At 51.8% G+C, this 20,730-nt stretch overlaps 1 protein-coding gene across 1 annotated transcript in view; it reads right to left on the reverse strand.

Moving 5' to 3' along the window:
• CSMD2 (CUB and Sushi multiple domains 2) overlaps positions 1-20,730 on the reverse strand; it is a 293,220-nt gene that overhangs the window by 13,701 nt on the left and 258,789 nt on the right. Inside the window, exons 50-59 of the mRNA XM_054223614.1 lie at positions 19,081-19,266; positions 18,582-18,776; positions 17,149-17,322; positions 16,605-16,778; positions 13,676-13,849; positions 12,660-12,848; positions 9,919-10,092; positions 7,305-7,487; positions 2,213-2,389; positions 1,196-1,375 (exon numbers count right to left, since the gene is read on the reverse strand). Of these exons, the coding sequence (XP_054079589.1) occupies positions 1,196-1,375; positions 2,213-2,389; positions 7,305-7,487; positions 9,919-10,092; positions 12,660-12,848; positions 13,676-13,849; positions 16,605-16,778; positions 17,149-17,322; positions 18,582-18,776; positions 19,081-19,266 (1,806 nt within the window). The remainder of the gene's footprint in view (positions 1-1,195; positions 1,376-2,212; positions 2,390-7,304; positions 7,488-9,918; positions 10,093-12,659; positions 12,849-13,675; positions 13,850-16,604; positions 16,779-17,148; positions 17,323-18,581; positions 18,777-19,080; positions 19,267-20,730) is intronic.

Here is a 20,730-nt window from a genome sequence, read left to right on the forward strand (position 1 = left end):
GACTTCTCGGCGTAGTTATTTCCATTAACAAGCAAATTCATGTAGGATCAAAGTTACATTCTCCTTGCAAAGAGCACCTCCTGGGACTGCCCGAGCAGGGGCCGTACAAACTTTTCCAGCTGTGTGTGCAGTCGTAAACCCCAGGATTTTACTTTGAAGTTTGGAGTTATCGAAATCCCAAATCTCCAAGTCAGATTTCTGAGTCAGTGTTGATTTCCCACCAAAGGTAAGAATCCAGCCTGACTTAGCGCGAAAACTCATCTAAGATTCCCTGAAAGATTCATACATTTTGGACAACCTGGCTGAGTTTCAGATTAGCAGTTGAATCAACAACTAGTCTGTATTTCATCTGCTCTAGGGTATTTTAATATGACATTTTTGCAGTGCTTTGCTTTTCAGCTCAGGGGAGCACCAGGAGAGATGCTAAGCTCATGCAAAGCAGCCTGGCCTCCAGATGAGACTCTGGCCACACTCTGCATTATTCCTGCAACATTAGCTCAGTGGAGAGGATGAAAGAGGAGGGTAGGAATTGCTCTTTACAGCCTCTAAAGGAACTAGAGTATATTTGGAAGTCTTTATGTGGTCTGCATTTATATCAGATTCATGACAGGTGAATTTTCCAGATTGCTAAAGTAGTACACAGATGCCGCCTCGAGCCTTATCTACACATGGTGGGCGAGTAAAACACTTGCAGAAGAGATCCAGCCTGTCCTGCAACTGCTCTATTATTTCCCTTTCCTATCTCTGAACGATGGAGGCAATCTCAGAACTGAGAAATAATGAAAGGAGTTGGAAGAAACATTTTGCAGATTCTAGATGATGCCAAAAAGCACGTGCTTGGAAAACACACTATTTCATTCGAGTTTGATCTGAGTTTTTTTGTGAAGAGTAAGTCATTTTGTTCTCTGTGCTTCACTTTCCCTTCTCTGCTACAAGGATAACAGCAATTGCCTCCCGCCCAGGCATATTGTGACAACTGATAGACCTACAGATAGCAAGGTGTTCGTGCTATGGTGATAAAATTGTGTAAGTGCCATAAACTTAGGGGGGACAGATTGAACGATAGGACCAAGAAACTCTCAGGTGGGTTCCAGGCACCGGGTAGTAGTTGCTGCCTGTTACCTCGTCACAAGTTACAAGAAGTTCCTGGCCTGTAAAACTTGTGTCCTCCAGTATTTACGGCAACCAGTCTTACCCTTGCAGGCAGGTTTGGTGCCATTCCAGGTTCGGTCCTTCGTGCAGGTTAGAGAAGATGCCCTGTCTGACTCCATCATATACCCAGGCGTGCACTGGAACACCACCGTTTTATTGTAGGTAAAATCACTGCCCAGTCGAATGCCGTTGGCTGGCACACCGGGGTCACCGCAGTTGATCACTGCCAAAGGAACAGAAAGAAGCATTTCTGGCTGACCATCCCTTGTCTCACACTTCTGGAGCTGCAGTTAACTAGAAACCTGAAGGTCCTGAGCACTTTTCCATGCAGGATGTCATCCCCTATAATCACGGAGAGGGGAGTGTTTGCAGCACAGAGGATCTGGCGCAGTGCTAGCTACGGAGCAGGCTGGGCTGCAGTACGTGGAGAAAACTTTGCGTCTCCTCAGTGGAGCGCGCAGTGAACTTAATGGCACATTAAGACCTTGCAAGAAGTATTAACGCACATTAAACATTAAAGAAAACCTGGGTCAAATCTGGGCCAGGTGGAAGACAGTTTGCTCATGGCAGCCCCTCCTCTCTTTACCCTAGCTACTGGCTCTTTATGTAAGACCGCGTTTGCCGTCATCCAGGCTCCTGCCGTGGGCACCGCGGGTGGGAGCCGTGGGGAAACCCAACGCGTTCACCGAGGGTTTTGGAGCAGGGATTTTGCCCACGCACGTCCTGGTGCCTGGTGCACACCGTCAGGCAGGAACGCTCACGTTCAGAAGCAACCCTGGAGAACCCTTCCCGGTCGGCTGACATCTACTCATGAAAGTTATTACAGAGCTCCCTTCATCCAACTGGAAAAAAACAACCCCAAAGCAAGAGTTTTCCATTAGGTACTTGCAGGGACTGCAGGCTGAGCGACTGCTGCTGCCACCAGACAGTTTAGCCGAGCTTCTCAGCACGACATGTGTGTGCACGTCCACAGCGAGCATCCAACACGCCCTGACAACCCGTCCCCAGAGCCTGGCAGCATCGCTCATCTCATCTTCCAGGAATCCATCCCAGCGCTCACCTGTACACTCCGGACTGGTCCCAGTCCACGTCCCGTTCACGGTGCAGTGCCTGCTCAGCACTCCCGTGGAGTAATAGCCTTCCCGGCACTGATATATAATGGAACTGGAGAAAATCAAGCCGTCGTTAAATATAACCCTCGCATTGCTGGGGGTTCCTGGGTTTCCACAGGATATAACTAGAAAGCAAAATGGCAAAGTTAAAAAAAAAAAAACCACACCAAAACACAAACAACCCACCCAACCCCCCCAAAAAGGCTTTCATCCAGCAATTGACTGTTCTCAATAAAAGTAAGATTAGCTGCAAAGCCCCTGGATCAGCTCAGACGGAACAGGCTATTCCGTGGAAAATCAGCGACATCAACCCAACAGGACGCCAACCACCACTCCCCAGCTCGGAGCAAGGGCTGCTCCGTGCCAGGCAGCACGTCCCACGGCTGCGTGCAGCATCCCTGGCTGGGGACTGAAAAAAAGCCCGTCCCTGCAGCCAGTCGGTCCCCAAAACACCAGCCCCGCTCCTGGGGGGCCCCTGCAATTCACCACCACGGCCAAGCCTGGGAGCCACCTCCTGCTGCCTCCTCCGGCCCCACGGAAGAACTCATCTTGGGCTCTCAACCTCACATCTGGTCCTAGTGCTTAACAAAGCAGGTGATCCCAGCCTGCAGCCCCTCCGTCTTCCAGATGTTTGGGAGCCTGGACCCAAACATTCCGCTTTGCCTCCGGCCCCTTCGGGAAGCTGACAACTTCGCAGGCTTCAAAGGAATGAAAGCAGCGTGGGAGCCCGCAGCTCTCCCACCCCGGCACTGCTCGCTGCCCATCCTGCTTTCAGAGGAGGGAGAATATTGTGGGAATACAATTATAGGTTTGTCGGTGCCCAAGTTTTATGTCTAAAGTACCTCAGCACCATGGCAATAAAGGGCATCAGAGTGAATGGTGGTGCACGAAACCCTCTCACGACAAAATAAGCACCTGCAGTAATTGCATCCAGCCCTCATTTACTCTGAAACTACAGGACGTAAAAGAAAATCACATGAATCAAGGAAAGGCTTAAACCGCATGCTCCCAGCTCTTTGACAAGGAAATTCCTGGCTCCCATTCCTCCCCAGCAAAGTGCCCCCATCCCAGCAAGAGCATTCGTCCGTGCCTACAGGAGGTGACCCGTCCCTGCCCTGGGACTGTCCCCAGCACACACCGCCAGCCATTCCCCACGGCGAAATGCAACTTCGGGCCCCAGCAGGAAAGCAACGAGCGCAGGCCACCAACGCGCGGAGAAAAGTCTTCCTCTGCCTTGTTGCTTAGTTTGCTGACAGCCCGTTAACAGATGAGCTTGTTGGAGGCATATCTGTTTGACAGGAGGGAACTAATAACCATTCCGGACTGTGTGCGCAGAAACTCTGCATGGCACCGAAATCATCCGAGGTGCGCTCTCGTTACAGATTTCTCATGCAGCCAACGTCTCTGTGATACACGGTGTCACTTCCAAGAGATGCTGGGATAAAAGTCAGATTCTATCAGCTCGGAAAAAGCCCTAAATTACTGTTTCGCTGTCTGCCCATACATCAGCTGTTCTCTCCTGCCCAGCCTCCTCCACCCATGCATGCGGCTGAACACACACCAATGACCCAAAAATATCACTTCTGTGACTACGAGGAGACTCAGGGAAATGGTTTAATCGTGGCGTGCATCAGCTGTGACCTGTACGGGCTAGATATAAAAGGAGCCATAAATGTACCGATGAAAGGTTTGAGCTTTTAAAACCGTAATTTAAATATAAATAGGAGCTAATCATGCAAGTGAGCAGTAAGCGGGTAAAGAATTCCCTTTGGCTTCAGTGGGAGATGTAAAGTAAGTTAGGCCCCAAAAGAGAACTGGGGTTGGCTCTGGTTTTGGAACAGGGTATAAATCCTAAAGACCCTGGAAGTCCCCTAGCCGTACCCACTCACGTCTCCTTAAGAATCTCAAACCCCAAAGCCTTTAGACCGAGCGAGCTGCCCCCTGGGTACCACCGCTGGCCGAAGCAGCATCGTCTGGAGCGGGGCAAGGGATGAGTGCCGTTAGCTACCACACGCTTTAATTTCCCCCAGCCCTGCACAGCAAATACCTCCCTGAACCCCGCGAGAGGGGCTCGTTTGGGGGCCTTTCCTTCAGCCAGTGCCAAGAAAAGGCCCATTTCTGCAAGGAGCAGCAAGCCCCGCTCTCCAGAAAGTGCAGCAAGGAAAAGCTGAGGGCTGCTGAGGGTGCACGCCTGACCACGCTCGAGGCGGGGTGTGAGTACAGCGTCCTTTGCGCGTTCCCCCTCCTCTGACCTACTCTTTACAACCGTCGGTCCTTCTTTTGGGCTCTGCTGCCGTCTGACCGCCCGGCTGAAACACGCTCCTAATGGTGCCTGACACATCAGGCAAAACCTCCTGCTGGAATAAGACACAGCTGAGAGCCTTCGGAGTCCCAAAGCTTTTACTTCAGGGCTGGTAATTTCCATGCTGTTTAATTTAACCGGCAACCCATAACCCACCTAACCATGTGGAGAGAGAAAGAAAAAACCAGGCGAGACCCAAATCCCAGCCCTGCCACCTCCCATGTCCTCAGCAGTCAAATGGGCATGAGACATAACTCAGTTTCTTTCCCCAGTGTTATCACTTAAAATAAACACATTTCTGCCTAGTGAAACTGCCAGGGAGCAGCCAGAAGCCCATCGCATTTTGGATGCAGTTTTAATTCACATGGAGAAACAAAAAACATTATAAAAATAAATATTCTGTTCAACTTTTAAGCAGAGGAGGAGGAGGGAGCGTACAGCACAGCACAACTGATGAGCCCCCTCCTGCACCACTCCTTGGCGAACACAGACGGGGCATCAGGATGGAGGAAGAAGGAAAAAAGCATCTAAAATTTCATTTACGCTTTAAAAATTTGCTGGAAATTAAAGCTAAATGAGGCCCGAAATCTGCAATCTTTAGAAAGCCAAGGAAGCCACCCTTCCTGGGGACAGCAAAACCAGAGCTACGTAAACCAGACTGAAGCAGGAGTCTCAGAAGGAGACCCCGCAATTCATTTAATTCCAAACCATTCGTACGTTTTATAAAATCAGCTGTGACTTCTTCCTGCCTCCCTAATCCTGGGGCTTTCTTAAAAAAACGTTGTAGTGGGTGAAAGGCATGAGGATGAAGAGCCAGTGAGATTCCAGGTGACCCTCTGCAGAGCCCGGTGCCCCCACGGGCCACCCAACTCCCCTCTGTGGAGCAGAGCTGTCCCCAGCCCGGCGCAGAGACACCCACAGTCAAACATCAGCCCCTGGACTCCAAAGTCACGCAGATGCTTTGTAACTGAACCTATTATGGCAGCTTGCTCTCTCTGAGATGGAGGTAACGGCTCCTCTCCCCTCCTGTTTATGCCGCGGGCTGCGCACAGTGTGTCCTCCGCGTTGCTCTGCAGCGGGGCCTCACCTCCCGCTGGAGGGACCGAGACCCCCGCGCTCATCCAGCACCTCGTCTGCAGAGCAATTTGCATCAAATTCCCCGGGCAGGCAAGTGCCGGTGACCTGCGAAGCCCCACCAGGCTTGATTTTTGCTCAATTTTGGTGGCTGAGAGCAGTGAACAAGCGGGTGAGTCAGAGGTAATGCAGCGCGGAGGGGCCGAGCGGCCACGCTGGAGCTTCTCCACAGCAGCAGCGATGCCCGTTCCGCCGGGCACCGCCTGGGCGCTCAGCCCTCAGCCTCGCTTGCCCGGAATTCAGTCCCTAAATTAATCTCTCCCCTCCCTCCCCTGTTCCAGAAAGTTGAATACACCACTCAAAGTGCCGTCAGAAGAACACCTTGTAGCGCTTGCAACGCGCCGTGAATACAAATGACAGAGACACAGGGCTCATCACTGTAAATTACTTTCCTATATTGGCCAGTCAGCACTTAACGTTAAACGACTACATTATAGGGATAATGTTATTATTATTCATAAAGTAAGAAAAAAAATCTGCCAGGGATCCGTATTTTGGTGCCTCTGGAACCTGATGGGTTATTTATCCTGAGATTAATGAACAGAGCCTTTCCAGCCAAAGAAAAAATAGAGAATGAAAAAAAGCCCCGAGACCTGAGTGTATTAATAACATGATTCAGTGTCTTTTCAATCAAGAGCTCCATCAATTTGGAATAAATTTCCAATTCATTTACAAACTCTGAGCTTTTTGGCTTTCAAATCAGCTGGAGAGAAGCACTTGCCCAGGTCTCCTTGCATTTGGTATCCTGCCTTGCTTTGGCTTTTGTTCCTTCCCCAATTGATTTTTAAACACTTTTATAAAACAGTAACAGTGAGCAGCACAGCTCAGAGAATCCGGCTGGGGGTTTATTAGATTGGATTATAGGGTCTTACTCCATTCCTTCAAATGGAAAAATAAGGGGTTTGGGGTTTTCAAATACGAAAATATGCTTACTGGATTATAATCAGCATTTTGCGTTTCTGCTTAATGTAAATGACTCTTGCCTGTGCCAGTTCCAGCTTTGACGGAGGTTTGAAGCTATCGACATTTCTCATTCTGCTTAATTTCCTCAACAAAGCAACCATGAATTAGTCAGTGGTACCGGACCCGCAGATCTTACACAAACGGGGCATCGGATCACGTGCTTGGGTGCGATGCCCGAGGGAGATTCACCCCCGGGACTCCCGCAGCGAGCCTGCGAGCGACACTCTTGGGGCATGACTGAGGCAGGACCCGCTCCCCAAGGCTCTTCCTACTCCGTACCTCCGTCTGGATGTTGGCGTGAGTCTGAACAACCTGCAGCCCTTTATACCCCCACCCCGGTGCACCCAGCACAGCCGAGCAGAGCTGGGCACGCAAAAAGGTGCTACTCGCCCTCTAGCCCTGGAACGCCCTGCCATGAGATGTGACCTGCAGGTGTTTGGGAAGGGGAGAAGGGTCCTTGACATCCAGTATTTGGAGGAAATACTGAACAAGAGCAGCGTTTCTCGCAGCACCGGACTGTCCCTGGCAACTAAAGCAGAGGGGACGGGCTGGCTGGGCGGCCGTCCCTGCTGCGGTCATTCTGGGGACACCCACGGCAGGCTCGGCGTGATGCGGGAGAGGATGCAGGGTGGGAAAAGTACCTTCACACTCCGGCTGTGTGCCGCTCCAGGAGCCGTTGGCTTGGCAGGTCCTCTCGGATGAACCCCGGAGCAGGTAACCGGGCTCGCAGCTGAACCGGACCACGCTGCCTACATCGAAGTCATCTCCCAGGCCAATGCCATGAGAGGGGATCCCCGGGTCACCACACACGCCCTGGCTGCCTCCTGTTAAGAAGAGAGCACAGTATCAGCAGAGAGAGCAAGCCGTGGGGTTTGGCCCTCCTTCCCTCTCGACTGCAGGCGTTCAGAGGGCCAGCGTGCAGATTTGAAGCGCACGGATGACTCGATTCAACGCCGAGTAGCTCTCAGCAGAGCGGAAAAATTCCAGATGAAATGTCCCCTGACTCCGGGACCCCACTGGTTTTAAGCTGGTTGCAAAATAAGGCCCATAAGTCCCGAATCTCAAGATGGAGCCCTCAGCAGCTGCAGCTGCTTTCCGCGGCAGCTGCTCCAGCAGACAGCAGCGCGGTTGCCAGCATCAGTCATGTGGATGGTTTCCCTCCAAGCAGAAATTACAACATGCTCCAAGCCACCTCAGCACGCCCTATTGTATTTGCAGAACAAGAAGCTGTTGGGTTTGGAGGGATCCAGCTGAGAAACATCCGCTCGTACAAGTTGCGAACACTTGGAGCTGCCGGCTGTAAGTCCGGGGGACAGGAGGGAAGGGAGCAGCTGGAGCCGATGCCTCGCAGGGGTTCTCTGGAGCAGGCTGGAGAAATGCCCACCTCCTTCCTGCCCGACACCGGCTCACACCGTGTTTCCCTGTTCTTGGCTTTCTCCGCTAATGATCTGCGTAAACACATCCAGCCCCAAGCCAGGAAAGACTATTTCACTCCTGCAGCTAGCAATGAAGTTCCTGGGCCTTCCGCGCTTTGCTGCAGGTACAGCCTTTGCAGGGCTACACGTAATATAAAACATAACGAGCACATTCATCACCTGGGGAACGTACTTCCTTGTAAAGAGAAGGGGGAGAACGCTCCAGGTTCAGCGTTTTCTTTCACATAATGACTTACATCAAAGTCTTTTGTTTCATCTTGCAAAAAAGCGTTGTCACACCGTAGGGATCTTCTGCACACCGTGGCGAGCCTTTGGCAGGAGATGATCTGAGCTGTGACCTGCCCCTGGGAAAGGGGCCTTGGAGAACCGCCCCTGGGCAAGAGCCAGAGAAGACATGGAGCTCTGCTGGTTCCTGCCCCAGATCCCAGCGTACTCCCGCATACTGGGGAGCCACTGGGGCAACGAGGCTCTGGGCTGGATCTTTGTGCTCAGAGGAATGTGATTAAAGGCTTCGCTCTTCAATGCTTGCACAACTACCCCACCCGAGTCTGGTGTAAAAGAGGAGCCTTTCCCCAAGCCCTCGGGTGGAAATCGCGGTTCTGAGGTACTGGGCATTCACCTGGCCCCAAATCAGAGCGCGTCTGTCAAATGCCATCAGCCCTAAAGCTGCCTCCATGAAGTCACTCAGAAAAACCACAGGCACCAGATGTCAGCAGGAGCCAGTGAGAGTAACGCTGAACGTTTCCAAAAATCCACCCTCAAAGATGACAGGAGAGACAGTGAAAACCACATGGGGAAAAGGCACGAATTAGAGCAGAAAACCCTTCCGAGCAGCTACAGATCAAGAACTCTGCAGATACGGCTTCTGAATAAGAGGATGACTCTGCCTGATTTCTTTTTCCTTTCTGAAGCAGAGGTTAAACTTGGTCAAGTGGAGCTGCTAAATCTAAGTGGCATAATTAAAAATTAACACTTGTCCCAAATGCTTTGCTCCAACTAAGTTCTTATTTTGTCTGCCTCCGTGCTCTCCAAGGAACAAGCGACGCGATGGCGTCGGGAGGGCTTTGCCCAGCATCCCGCCAACTATTCACCACCCTTCCCTCCACTGGAGCCATCAGCTGAGATCCCAGCACCCCGACTTCAGGAAGGTTTGGCAAGCACATCTCATGGCATCCCTCAGGATTTTAACCCAAGCCCATCTCACTGGGGGCTTTTTTGCTTATCAGGATGTTTTCAGTGCAAGACCTTTCCCACTCTGGCACGGGAGTGGGGATGGACTTCTGTTGCCAAACTGCTCTCGGTGGAGAGGCTGATGATGTGGAAACCCATTGTACCAGCTTCCACTTGCCTTGTGCAGACCCGGGACTGCTGTGCTGCCATAACAGCAGATGTCAGGCCCTGGAAAGGGGCCATGTGGGCTTCTTTATTGGAATGCATGAGAAACGTGGGGTCAGATGCTGCGGAGAGGATGCAAGGACCTGATTTTGCCTAAGACACGTTCATCCCGTACAGACTCCGCATGGAGAACACTGTAAAGCAGCAGGCTGCAGCACACCTCCTACCACAAACATTTGCTGCAGTGATTTATTTCTCGTCTTGCAAGCTGAGCGCTTTGCTCTCTGCCAGCGCTTCTCATCCAAGTTGCAGGAGACTGGAGAGCTGCGAGGGCAGTGATTTTCAGAGCCTTCCACAACCTCCCTCTGTAGCATGTGCATTTCTCCAGCTCAGCAAAGCACATCGGGCTGCCCCCTCGCAGGGTAAAAAAGGGGTAGTGGAGGACGGCACTGCCCCATCCCCTCCTTCCCGAAGCCCCCCTCACCTGAGCAGTGGGGCAGGGACCCGCTCCAGCGCCCGTCCAGCTGGCACATGCGAGTGGAGTTGCCGATCAGAGTCCGCTTCCCCAGGCAGCTGTACCGGACCACGGAGCCGACGGTGTACTTGTCCCCCGAGATGTGCGCGTGGGGCGGGGAGCCGGGGTGGCCACAAGAGACCACTGTAAGAGACAGATGCAACGGCTTCAGCCACGAGGGAGCTGCCCCTGACGCTCGTTCACCGGCAGACGCAGCAGGTACACAGCAGAGTACGGTGTGTTTGAGGTCGCTGCATGGGACCTCGTCAGCTTAAACCTACTTGTCTGCCCCAGAGGCCACCAAATGCCCGGTGGCTCATGCCACGGTGCAGGTGTGGCACAGCAGGCCTTCCCGCACTCTCCTTCCAGGAACGTGAGCTGGTTCTATAAGAACTGCCAGGGGTTTGTGCACAAACGCCTCGTCCTGACACTGACAGGCATTTTGCAGGTTGCTTGGCAAACTCCTCCCTTCTTCAACATGAATATTTCCAGGCAGAGCCTCACCCCCCCCACCTCCCGTGGCGCCAGGTCCTGCGACACCGAGCTGCAATCGATGCCGTGTCACACCTGAGCAAATCACCCCGGCAGATTCTGAGCACTGCTCACTCAACCATTGCCAGTAAAAAACCACCGCTAACAATAATTAATAGGTTTACTTTAGCTTAGGAATCAGAGTGGGGACAGGGAGGCTGCTGACAAATACCCTGACAGATCCAGGGGCTATCAGACAGCTCCGGATGAGGATGCCCAGCGTAAAGACCACGCACCGCTCGCTTTCTGAAGGAAAGCGTCCATAACTGATATCTTCTCTCCCTCCGCTCGAGTCTAAAAATACCAATGCTGGCATTAGGTGGAAAACATGATGTACGTTTCAATAAAAAGGACAGCACGCGTATGTCTGGGCACGTGGGCGTTGAAATATACTGGTGCAGAGCTGTGACTAAAACCAAGGACGCTTTGCAAGGAAATGGGTTTGATAGCTAATCCTTGAACTCACACTGTAACTAACAATTTAATAACAGATACTCCAGCAGACTCAGCTAAGCTCAAAACCTGTGGCGGTATCGAGGTTTTTAAAGGATTTATGTACACCGTGTGAAGACTGTTTCTTCTGATGCACTAGGCTCTGCTCCTCAGTACTTCACTTATCGGAGTCACTCTCCCACCCCTGAAAGGGGATCAGCTCGGTTTCACCCTCTCCTCAGAAACAGGCATGAGACAACCCAAGCCTGTCTGGCATCAACCTTCTTAATTTATGGTTTAGAAAACACCTAGGAACTTCAGGTACCCAGTTATAAACACTTTAAAGGGGTATGGGTTTCAGCACTGAGCACACCTTAAGTTCCACACGCAGAAAACTAAGGCATGCAAAAATCTCTGCCTTTTTTCCTTTGAACTATGAAGGCCATGAATCCAGATAACCAGTCGTAAAACCGACCTGAGTTTCCAAAGTTTTGAGAATGCCCACAAATCCTCCAAGCCAAGGGATGCCCAACACTTTAAGGAAGGAGATCCCTTTTACTTAGCTGGAAAGCTGTGGACCAGGAGCCTGAGATATTAGGCTCCCGGGTTTTAAAAGATAACTACCCTCCGGAGCCCCTGTGGCTGCAGTAACATGCAGTTGTCACTTGTCAATTCCCCACGGCCTGTGCAGGGTGCTGCAAAGGCGAGAAGGTGGCATGCTGCTAACAAAAGGAAAGGAAAATGTGCGGAAAACTACTTTTCATGACTAGGTGTCAAAGGATAATACAAAAAAAGAAGAAACAATCATGGCTTTGGAACAGCTCAGCCGATTTGAACTTAAGGAGCTCCATTTCTGACTGCTTTGGCGACTCGTTAGGCCAGGTGACAGGAGATGACAGCTGCCAAAAGGACACACCGCCTGTGCTGGGGTTGGCCTGCCCCTGCCTCTGCCCCCAGCCCAGCGGGCAGCCCTGCGTCAGCTCCAAATACACCTGGATCTTGGTTTCCCCAGTGTCGGACAGGGACCCCACCGCTGACACCCTTCGTACAACGCACGGATGGCGATCTCCTGGACTAGGTACTGCAACTCCAGCACGAGACCAGCGTGAATATCGCATGTCTTCCTACACTGCTGGACCCACTCCTTCAGCCAAACCATCACCCAGAACCCCCCAATTCCCCCCGCAAACTGCAGTGGCAGAAAGGGCCAGAATACTCTAAGAAAGGGGGAAAAACTTAAGAGTAAGGGTCAGGAAGCAAATCCTCTTTAGCACCTGCGTTGAGCAGAATAAAGGCTGCATTTATTTCACCGCTGCATTGTTGCTTCCCTCCCCCAGAGCCGCGGGGACGAGTGGGTGTATGAAAACTCAGCCACGCCTGAGCGGTGCTAAATGTGCTCTGTCCTCAGTCAGGCTAATTGCACGCTCCTTCCTCAGAAGATCTGGATTGCAGAAGTTCTGCTGCCCTTCTCCACCTGCAATACTTCTGCTGGAGCTGCACAGAACCAGTAAACTCAGCGGGAGCTGCCCTCCCCTGCAGAGGGAAACCCTCCCTGTCTAACAGGCTTTCTCTCCTCAGACCACTTATTTTCCACCTGTGGGCAGGATCCAGAGGCCAGTAAAGCTGATGGAATGATTCCCATGGATTACAAAGGGCTTTAGATCCAGAGTTTTTACATGACCATTCAGCTGAGAACTACATGGGATGGAAACCTGGGGTGGATGGGTATTATATTCTGAAGAACTTACAAAGACACTGTGGGAGGGCACGGTCCCAAGTGCCGTCCCCCTGACAGGTAAGGACATGTGTACCCAATAAGTAATATCCATGGCTGCACTGATATGAGACAGTTGTTCCAAAGCTGAATCTGTGAGGACCACTTGGCTGCACTTGACGGATGCTGTTTTCCAGGTGCCCGGGGTCAGTACAGTTTACGACTGCAAACAAACAACAAAAAAAAATACAAAACAAAGAGTGTAACAAAGAACACAGGATTCTCCAAAGATGAGCAGAAAAAGGGGAAAAAATAGCAAATCACATATTCCACAATTTAAGGGGTTTTTGATTTCTTTTTTAAAGACTCTTTGGGGCAGAAAGAGGAAAAAAATCCTTATGAAAAGGAAAAAAAGAGAGAGCAGAGGTAATCCCGCAGGCTGTTGCGCTGCCACGCGAGGCTGGGCAGCAGAATCTCGCTCTCTGGCCCCAAAACGGCACTTACATTGGCCAGTTGAGAAGAACCGATGTCTTGAGCCACACAGCAACAGTATGGACAGAGATAGTGGACTAAGGGAGTACAGAGGGAGGGAGTGCAGGGAGGGGGGGGAATCTGATAAGTGAACTCAAGCGCTAATGCCCACGGAAGCAGGGCAGCCCAGAAGAAAGGGCTCTGCACAAAGACTGCAGCATTTGCTTCGAGTAAACTGGCCAGGGCTACCAGGACGACCTCTACTAAGGGTCTGGACTGACATTTTCTTGTGTCCTCCCCACCTACAACACACACTTCAATGCCTTGGAAGATGCAGGGCTGGGCAGGGACCACTAACAGCTTCGAGTGAAGCCAAAGGGAAAATCAGGTTTGTTGCATGAGATTTACCCAGCCCTTGGCGTTCAAACGTCGCTTGTACCTTCCTGAGGAACCGCTCAGAGATTTGGTTTACATGAATTTAATCCAGCCTCAAGCTGGATTTTAGGAACCCGCAGTACCCAAGGAGGAAGATGCAGCCAAGTCTGCTTTGTCCGGAGGGGGCGGAGGCGGGGGACTCACCGCGGCAGGCGGGCAGGGTGCTGCTCCACTGGCCGTTGGCCAAGCACTGGGACTGCGATGCTCCTTCCAGGCGGTACCCAGTGTTGCACACAAACTTGGCCACGTCGTTCAGATTGAACTGACTCCCTTGGGTCAAGCCATTGGCAGGGTTGCCAGGGTGGCCGCAAGTGATGGCTGCAATTAGAAATCAGAGGGGTTACTTTTTTTGCCTGGGAGAGAGGGGATTATCCATTGGAAGAAGTTCCCAAGGAAGGAGACTATAAAAAAAAACCCAAATCAACCCTCAAACCAACACTAACTTCAAAGATTTGTGGCCAGCTCTGTTGAAATACTCAATCAAATTGAGAGCATGGTACCTTTGTTCATTTTACTGGCAAAAGAAATTCTCTGAACCGCTCTCCGAGCAGCTGAATGCCAGCATCCTACTGACTTATACCATAAATCCCTAGAGCTCCTCTTCAAAAATCCCAGCTACTGCTATTAATCTATCGCCTTACATTACCCTGGGCATCACGCGCTCAGTCATGAAACCTGATGTTTCCCTCCCTCTCCCTGGTGCAAGTCAGACGTACGCTCGCTGCAGTATAAAGTAACACCTGCAGGGATAGTTAAAAGAGAGGAAACATATGAGAAAAATCAGGTTTCTAGCATATGGCCTAGAAAGCTTAAATCTTCCTGCTTTAAGTTGGGAAAAACTTCAGGGGGAAACCTTTCTTTCTAAATCCCTGAAATGAGGGGTTTTGTGTAGTTCTTGTTCCTGTGGCTGCTGTTAGCTCGGGCCAGCGGCGAGGCGAAGGGCTGAAGGGTCGCAGCCTGAGGCGAAGGCTGGAGCAGCAGTGAGCACACACAACCCTCGGATTCAAAGTGCTTTTTCCCGTGCCGCTCCGCTGGCGCCGGGGCAGGGGGGGGTGACGCGGGGAGGACACAGCCCCTGCTGCGAGGGAAGCCTGCAGACCTTTGCTTTGAGAACAGCAGCGAGTTCCGCTGCGCGAAAGAAACGTCAGGATCCGCCATACAGCGACTTCTGGCTGCCTAAGGAACGCGACATCTTCCGACAGCTGAGGACAAAGCAATATTGACCATCGTCACGCTGAAACAGGGTAATGGTCCACCAGTGGAAGTCCAGCGGTTTAGCTGTACGGCCGCCAAAGCCAGAAGCTAAAGGGGAAGATGAAATTCCCACAGAAGATCCATAACGGGTTTGACTGCCAGGGCTGGACTCTACCACAGGGACGGGAGTTCATTCCTTATGCAAGCTGGTGACAGGTACAGGTCTAAAACGTACGAAGCCAGAGAGCCTTCCAGTGCTGCAGGAAGCAGATGTCGGGCTCTCTGAGGTACTTCTGGATATGATTATCCATGTTTTGAAACAGGTGATGGATTCTGTCCCAGAAAAAAAAAGGCTGCCCGCAGTTGGCATGGATCAAAAAGACCCGTTCACACAGAGGAAGCACCTGCTGCAGGTTTAAAGAGAGAATATCAGGACAATAGGAAATTATAATGTGCTAACGCACACGGTGCCCTGAGCTGCTTCAGGAGCAATAAAGCCCCAATGCATCTATTTTCAGCGCCCAACTGTGCTCTGCTTTAACGACATTAAATTTATGTTATCCCTAAGGCCTAACGCAGTGCAATAACTTCAAGGCCAATTTCTGCACGTGAGACGCCTCTACAGGTCTCTGCACAAAAGCCTGGTGGGCTTCCAGGCGCCCGAGCCCGAAGCCGGCACAAAGGGCACGGCACAGGAACCGGCGCTGTACTGGCTCCGCGGGCAGACGCGTACAGATGAGCAACGCTCAGCTGCTTTGTTCTAGCGGGTTTGGTCCCTCCCAAAAGAAACGAGATGAGCCACAAAAACGGATGTTTAGAAGAAAACCCTGCGTTTCCATTAATCTGCCTGACAGCAAGAGGACGTCTATCAATATGATTTCCTGATCCACGGTTAGTACGTACACATTCGGCAGGTAAAAGTGAATCAAAACTTTCTCCTCAGGTATGAAGGTAATTCAAACCTACCTACAGACCCACGGACAGCCTTTCCAATAATTCCTTTCCTAGAAAGCTCATGCAGAATCCCAGACATCCTCCGAATTTTGGAGTCTCTGCTAACCTCGACAGCTTAAGTCTGTTTCTTATTTTCAGGCTGGAATCTGCATATTCTTTGATTTATAGGTCATTCCTTACTTCCTACCTTGCCGTTACTATTGTGCCTCAGCACAGAAAGCTCTAAACCAGACAGGAGGGACTGGAAGCAAACAACTGGAGAATCACGATATGAAACACACTGCCCATTGACAAGAAGATGCTTAAACTTATTAACACCTTAGAGCTCTAGAGACTTACTTAATTAGCTTATTTACTGGAAAGATAAATGCGCAGGTTGCACAAGGTGACTTGTGAAGGTGGATCAGAGGAGAAGGACTGTCTGGGTTGGTCTCAAAGATGGTGACAACTGTGGTGTGTTGGCAGGGCTATGTCTGCCTTTGAGCTCCCCGCACCCCCACGAAGGCTGGTCTCCTCAGAAACCGCACCTCGACTGCGCTCATCCGTTAGAAATCCATAGAATCGTCCATTGGTTAGAGCTGGAAGGGACCTTAAAGACCACCTAGTTCCAACTCCCCTGCCATGGGCAGAGACACCTTCTGCTAAACCAGGTTGCTCAAAACTCAGCATATGAAAAACACCACAGAAAAGTGGAATTTAACGAAGCAGAGGGAAGAAGCGAAGCAGCCAAAATTGCGGCGCTGCCGCTCCTGCCAGACCTCAGCTCTCTCCCGCGTGAACCCCGGGGACGCTCGTGCACCACACGCACCCTGTGGGTGTGACGCCACCGTACGCGGCCCGGGTGTGCGAACGGAACAAGGGTCTTTACACGTGCTCCTGTCCTCTGGCCGTCACCAGGGCTAACAGAATCCGACCACATACTTACGCACACAGACAGGCGTCTTCCCAGACCAGCGGTGATCCTGCTGGCAGATCCGCACGGACATCCCGATGAGGCGGAACCCGGGGTTGCACTGGTACACCACGCTGCCGCGGTAGTTGTAGTTCTCTCCGTTGATCTGCCCGTTGACGATGGGGCTGGGAACGCCGCAGTGCCCCGCTGCAGGAGGGGGACAAGGGGAATCACCCAGAGCTCGCGCCTGCCCCTCCTGAGGGCACCGCACGCCACCCCCACTCCCTGGCGGGCCTGACTTCGGGTCTCGGCGGCCATAAATAAAACCAGAGCAGCAGTAGAAACAACTTATCAATGTTAAAGCTCTCCTCTCCAGTCTCAAAAACACCTCACGCATCCACTGAGCAGTCAGGAATCAAAGCCTGCTTCCTTTTTATATCTACTTAAACCCCTACTGCTTCAGTCGCACCGAGTCCTCGCTCGGGTTCCCTCCTGAATCAGTAGCTAAAATTCCGTTTCCCTCCTGAAACGCAATCAGGAGTCCTTCCCCGCCACATCGCGGGTGCTCCACACCTACCCAGACACCTGACTTCTGCTCCGCTCCAGAGGCCGTTGGCCATGCACTCCCGCACGCGGGACCCCACCAGGGTGTAGCCAGTGTTGCAGGAGAAGATGGCGGTGGCCCCGTAGCTGGTCAGCGTGCCGATCTTGTTCCCGTTCGGCGGAGTCGGCAGGTCCCCGCACGAGATAACTGCAAGAGATCCCCAAGGACAGTATGCGAGAACAGGCAGGGAGATGCCTTTTTTAAAGAAATACGCTCCGTGAGGCTTACCGCCACAAGCTGTTCTTGGAGTCAGAAATGAGGAGGAAAGATTATTAAATGGCCAATAACAACAATTCAGAGCTGTGTTACATGAGGTGACAAATACAAGTGCTATTAATATTTGTGCTTCAGGACACGAGGGAAATACTAAAGATAAGACTGGCTAGGAAGAAACTACAGAAGTTTTTCACACTTCCTGTGATTTCCTGGTTTTAACACAGGAATATTTCTATTATTAACACGTTGCTAGGTACAGCCGGCAAGCCTGACTTCCAGGAAAGCCACAAAATGGCCCCAGATTTCCAACTAGAAAGTGACACCCAGCTGCTTCCGACACCGTGACTTGCAGGACAGAGCTGAGGTGGGGTCAGAGCCACGGAGGACACCCAGCCGAGAGCCCTTCGCAGGGCACCGCGGGAGCCCGGCCAGGAGCCCCCGCAAACGCAGCTCCCAGCCACAAGCTCCAGCGCTTTATTCTATCTACCGTAAAGATCCGCAAAGCCGCTGGAGCTTTCGCACTCAGCAAGAAAGCAAGAGCCTCACGCTGGGTGCTGCTGACCTTAGTGCATTGCCAAGATCCTGTCATTTGAATTTAGGTGGCAATAACGCCGAAGAAATAAAACGAGGTCAGGCTCACGCTCCCGGATCTGGCTGAAGAACTAGCAGGGGTAAAACTACATCTGTCACCAAAGTCGGCAGGTGCATCTCTAGAAACAAAGGGAGGCAGGAGGGAAGTGAAAGCTGCCATTCTGTAGGACAAATTTTTCTGGCTCTATCTGCACTTAGAGAGAAAAAAACCTCCACCTTTGACAAAAGAAAAGATCCGAAGCACAGCAATCATGTCAGAATGACTGAGCGAGCTGCTGCTTTGCCAAGTGCGTTTTTTGATTTACAGGTGACACCGTTACCCTCGTAAACGTGGCGTTTGCATAAAATTGGAAGAGGTTAGGTTTTAAATCAGAATTTTTTATTTTCTTTCTTAAAAGCAAACTTCAGAGCTTCTGGCCCCAGTGACAGCCAAGCTGCTGGGACCCAACAGCAATAGATGAGCTCACGTGCTCCAGTTCCTGCAGAACTGTTTAGATTAAACCCAGAATCGGAGCAGGAGATGACCTCTCCCCGCTCCCAAACTCTCTTGTATCAGAGCCGTTTGCCCCAGCCCCGCTCCCGACCTCCGCTGCTCTTACTTTTACAGGTGGGCATCGGTTCGCCGATGCTCCACGTCCCGTTGGCTTGGCACCTGATGACCCGCTGGCCAGTGTAGTAGTACCCGGGGTCGCAGATGAGCATGAGCTGGGCGTTGTAGTGGTACTGGATCTCGTAGGTCAGCCGCCATCGACCGTGCTCAACCGCAATGCTGTTGATATCGGGACAGGTGACAGCTAAAAACCAGACGTGGTGAGTCGGGGAAAAGAAACGAGACAGAGAGACGTTAATAGGTGTTTAACTCCACTTCAGGGCGTTTCAGCAAGTGTGCAGTCTCTGTAACGAGGGGCCAGCGCTAGCACCTCTGTTTTACAGGCGGGAAAGTGAGACACTGTGGGAGGGGACACCAGACCCAGGTTATGCAGGATTAGAAACCCGGTGTCCCAAATACCGCACCTGTGAGGGAGAGCTGGCCATGCTAGAGCTGGAAGACATCACCCAAGGGACTTCCAAAATCCCCCGTGGGCTGGAAACACTCACCCAGGCACTGCGGGGGCTGGTTGCCGTTACTCCACTGCCCAGCCTGCAGGCACTCGGCGCTGGGCTCCTCCCCGGGCGGCAGCTGGAAGCCCTGGTTGCAGTGGTACACGGCTTTGGTTCCCACCGTGTACTCCTTGCCAAAGACAACGCCGTTCTTCGGGGCTCTGGGAACTCCGCAGGAGAGAGCTGGGAAGGAGGAGGGGGGCAAAAAAACACATCAGAGAAATAAGTCAGCTTACAATTTTATCACGGCTTTGCGGTAAGTGAGCTGAAAGCCCAGATCCCAAGCCCTCCTATTTGCTAAAAGCTCCGGCACCCTGTTGAACCCCAGGAGCTGCAGTGAATGCCCGCTTTCAGAGAGGATCAGATTTTCAACTCCTGTCTATCAGCGGTAACAGCAAAGCCAATGCTGAATACCAATTTCTACTGGAAGAGACTCTGGCTTGTACTTCCTACAATATCTGTAACACAAAATGCAAAGTTTTCACACAGAGACAAAGGATTAGGTAGCAATAACGTTTTGTATTTACATCCCACAGCAGCAACAACCTGAAACCCCTTTCCAGCAGCACTTCTGGATTGCATAAGGCAGCAAATTGTGTAATTACGTTGTGGAAGAAGGAAGGCTAAATTTAGCATTACAGCTGAGAAGGTAAGGGGGGGAAATCAGGGGAAAAACTGATAAGCAGGCACAATGCCAAGTAGCTGCTCAAGATGGCAGCTCTTCGGAGAAGATGCTCTGCACCATTCCCGCCGAGATCCTCCCTTCTGCTGCCAAACAGGGCAGAAAGGGGACAGGCAGGTCACAGAAACACGAGCAACAGCCAAATACAGACAGACCGGCACCACGTTCATTTATGCTGCGAGAGGTTCGGAAGACCCTGCTTGATTCCTGTTCCACTCTTCCCTGCCGCTGGGAAAACCAGTGCTGGGAGTCTGTCACTCCAAGCCGTGTTTTTCTCCATCAGTTTTGGGAAGAGCTGGGAAACCAAACCCAGACCTGCCTCCAAACCCAGCGCGCGGGTTCCCATCCCTCTCCTGAGTCCTGGCTCTGGGGGAAGCCCACCCGTCTGTGCAGGCACGGGATGACAAGGGGGAAGAGCAGCCTGGGACCTGCAAAGCTGCTGCAAGGCCACCACCCAGCGTGGTGGCCAACAGCCTCTGCGGAGCACCGAGACGAGCAGAGCCTGCTAGCAAGCACTGGTTCGGAGGCAAAACCTAATTGTCCGCATTTTGAAAACGCTCTAAAGCAAATCCATTCCGTCCTGGAGTAGCTCGAGCTGCTCCCAGTCAGCTAATGCATGAACTGGAGACTGAGCTGATGTCTCCTGAGCCACACGCTGATACTTCAATAGCTTTCACCTTCCTGTTATTCCCTGTGCACGCAAACAAGGGTTAGAAAATCAGCAACCTTAGAACAGTCACCTTCTGGTGACACGAACCCCACTGAGCACTAAAAAGGAGAGACCAAACTTGTTGTGTACAGCATCAGCACAACCACTGGAACCTTCTACCACTCAAGGTCCAAGAGACTTTCATCCCACTTCTGCTACATGCGTCGGCCGGAGCCCCAGCCTGGAGCACAATTACTCAGCACCTTGCAGATGCTGGTATTGCTAATAGGTGTGAGTAATTCAGCAGGCTCGTATT

Source organism: Rissa tridactyla, chromosome 18, assembly GCF_028500815.1.
Source record: "Rissa tridactyla isolate bRisTri1 chromosome 18, bRisTri1.patW.cur.20221130, whole genome shotgun sequence".
NCBI lineage: Eukaryota > Metazoa > Chordata > Aves > Charadriiformes > Laridae > Rissa > Rissa tridactyla.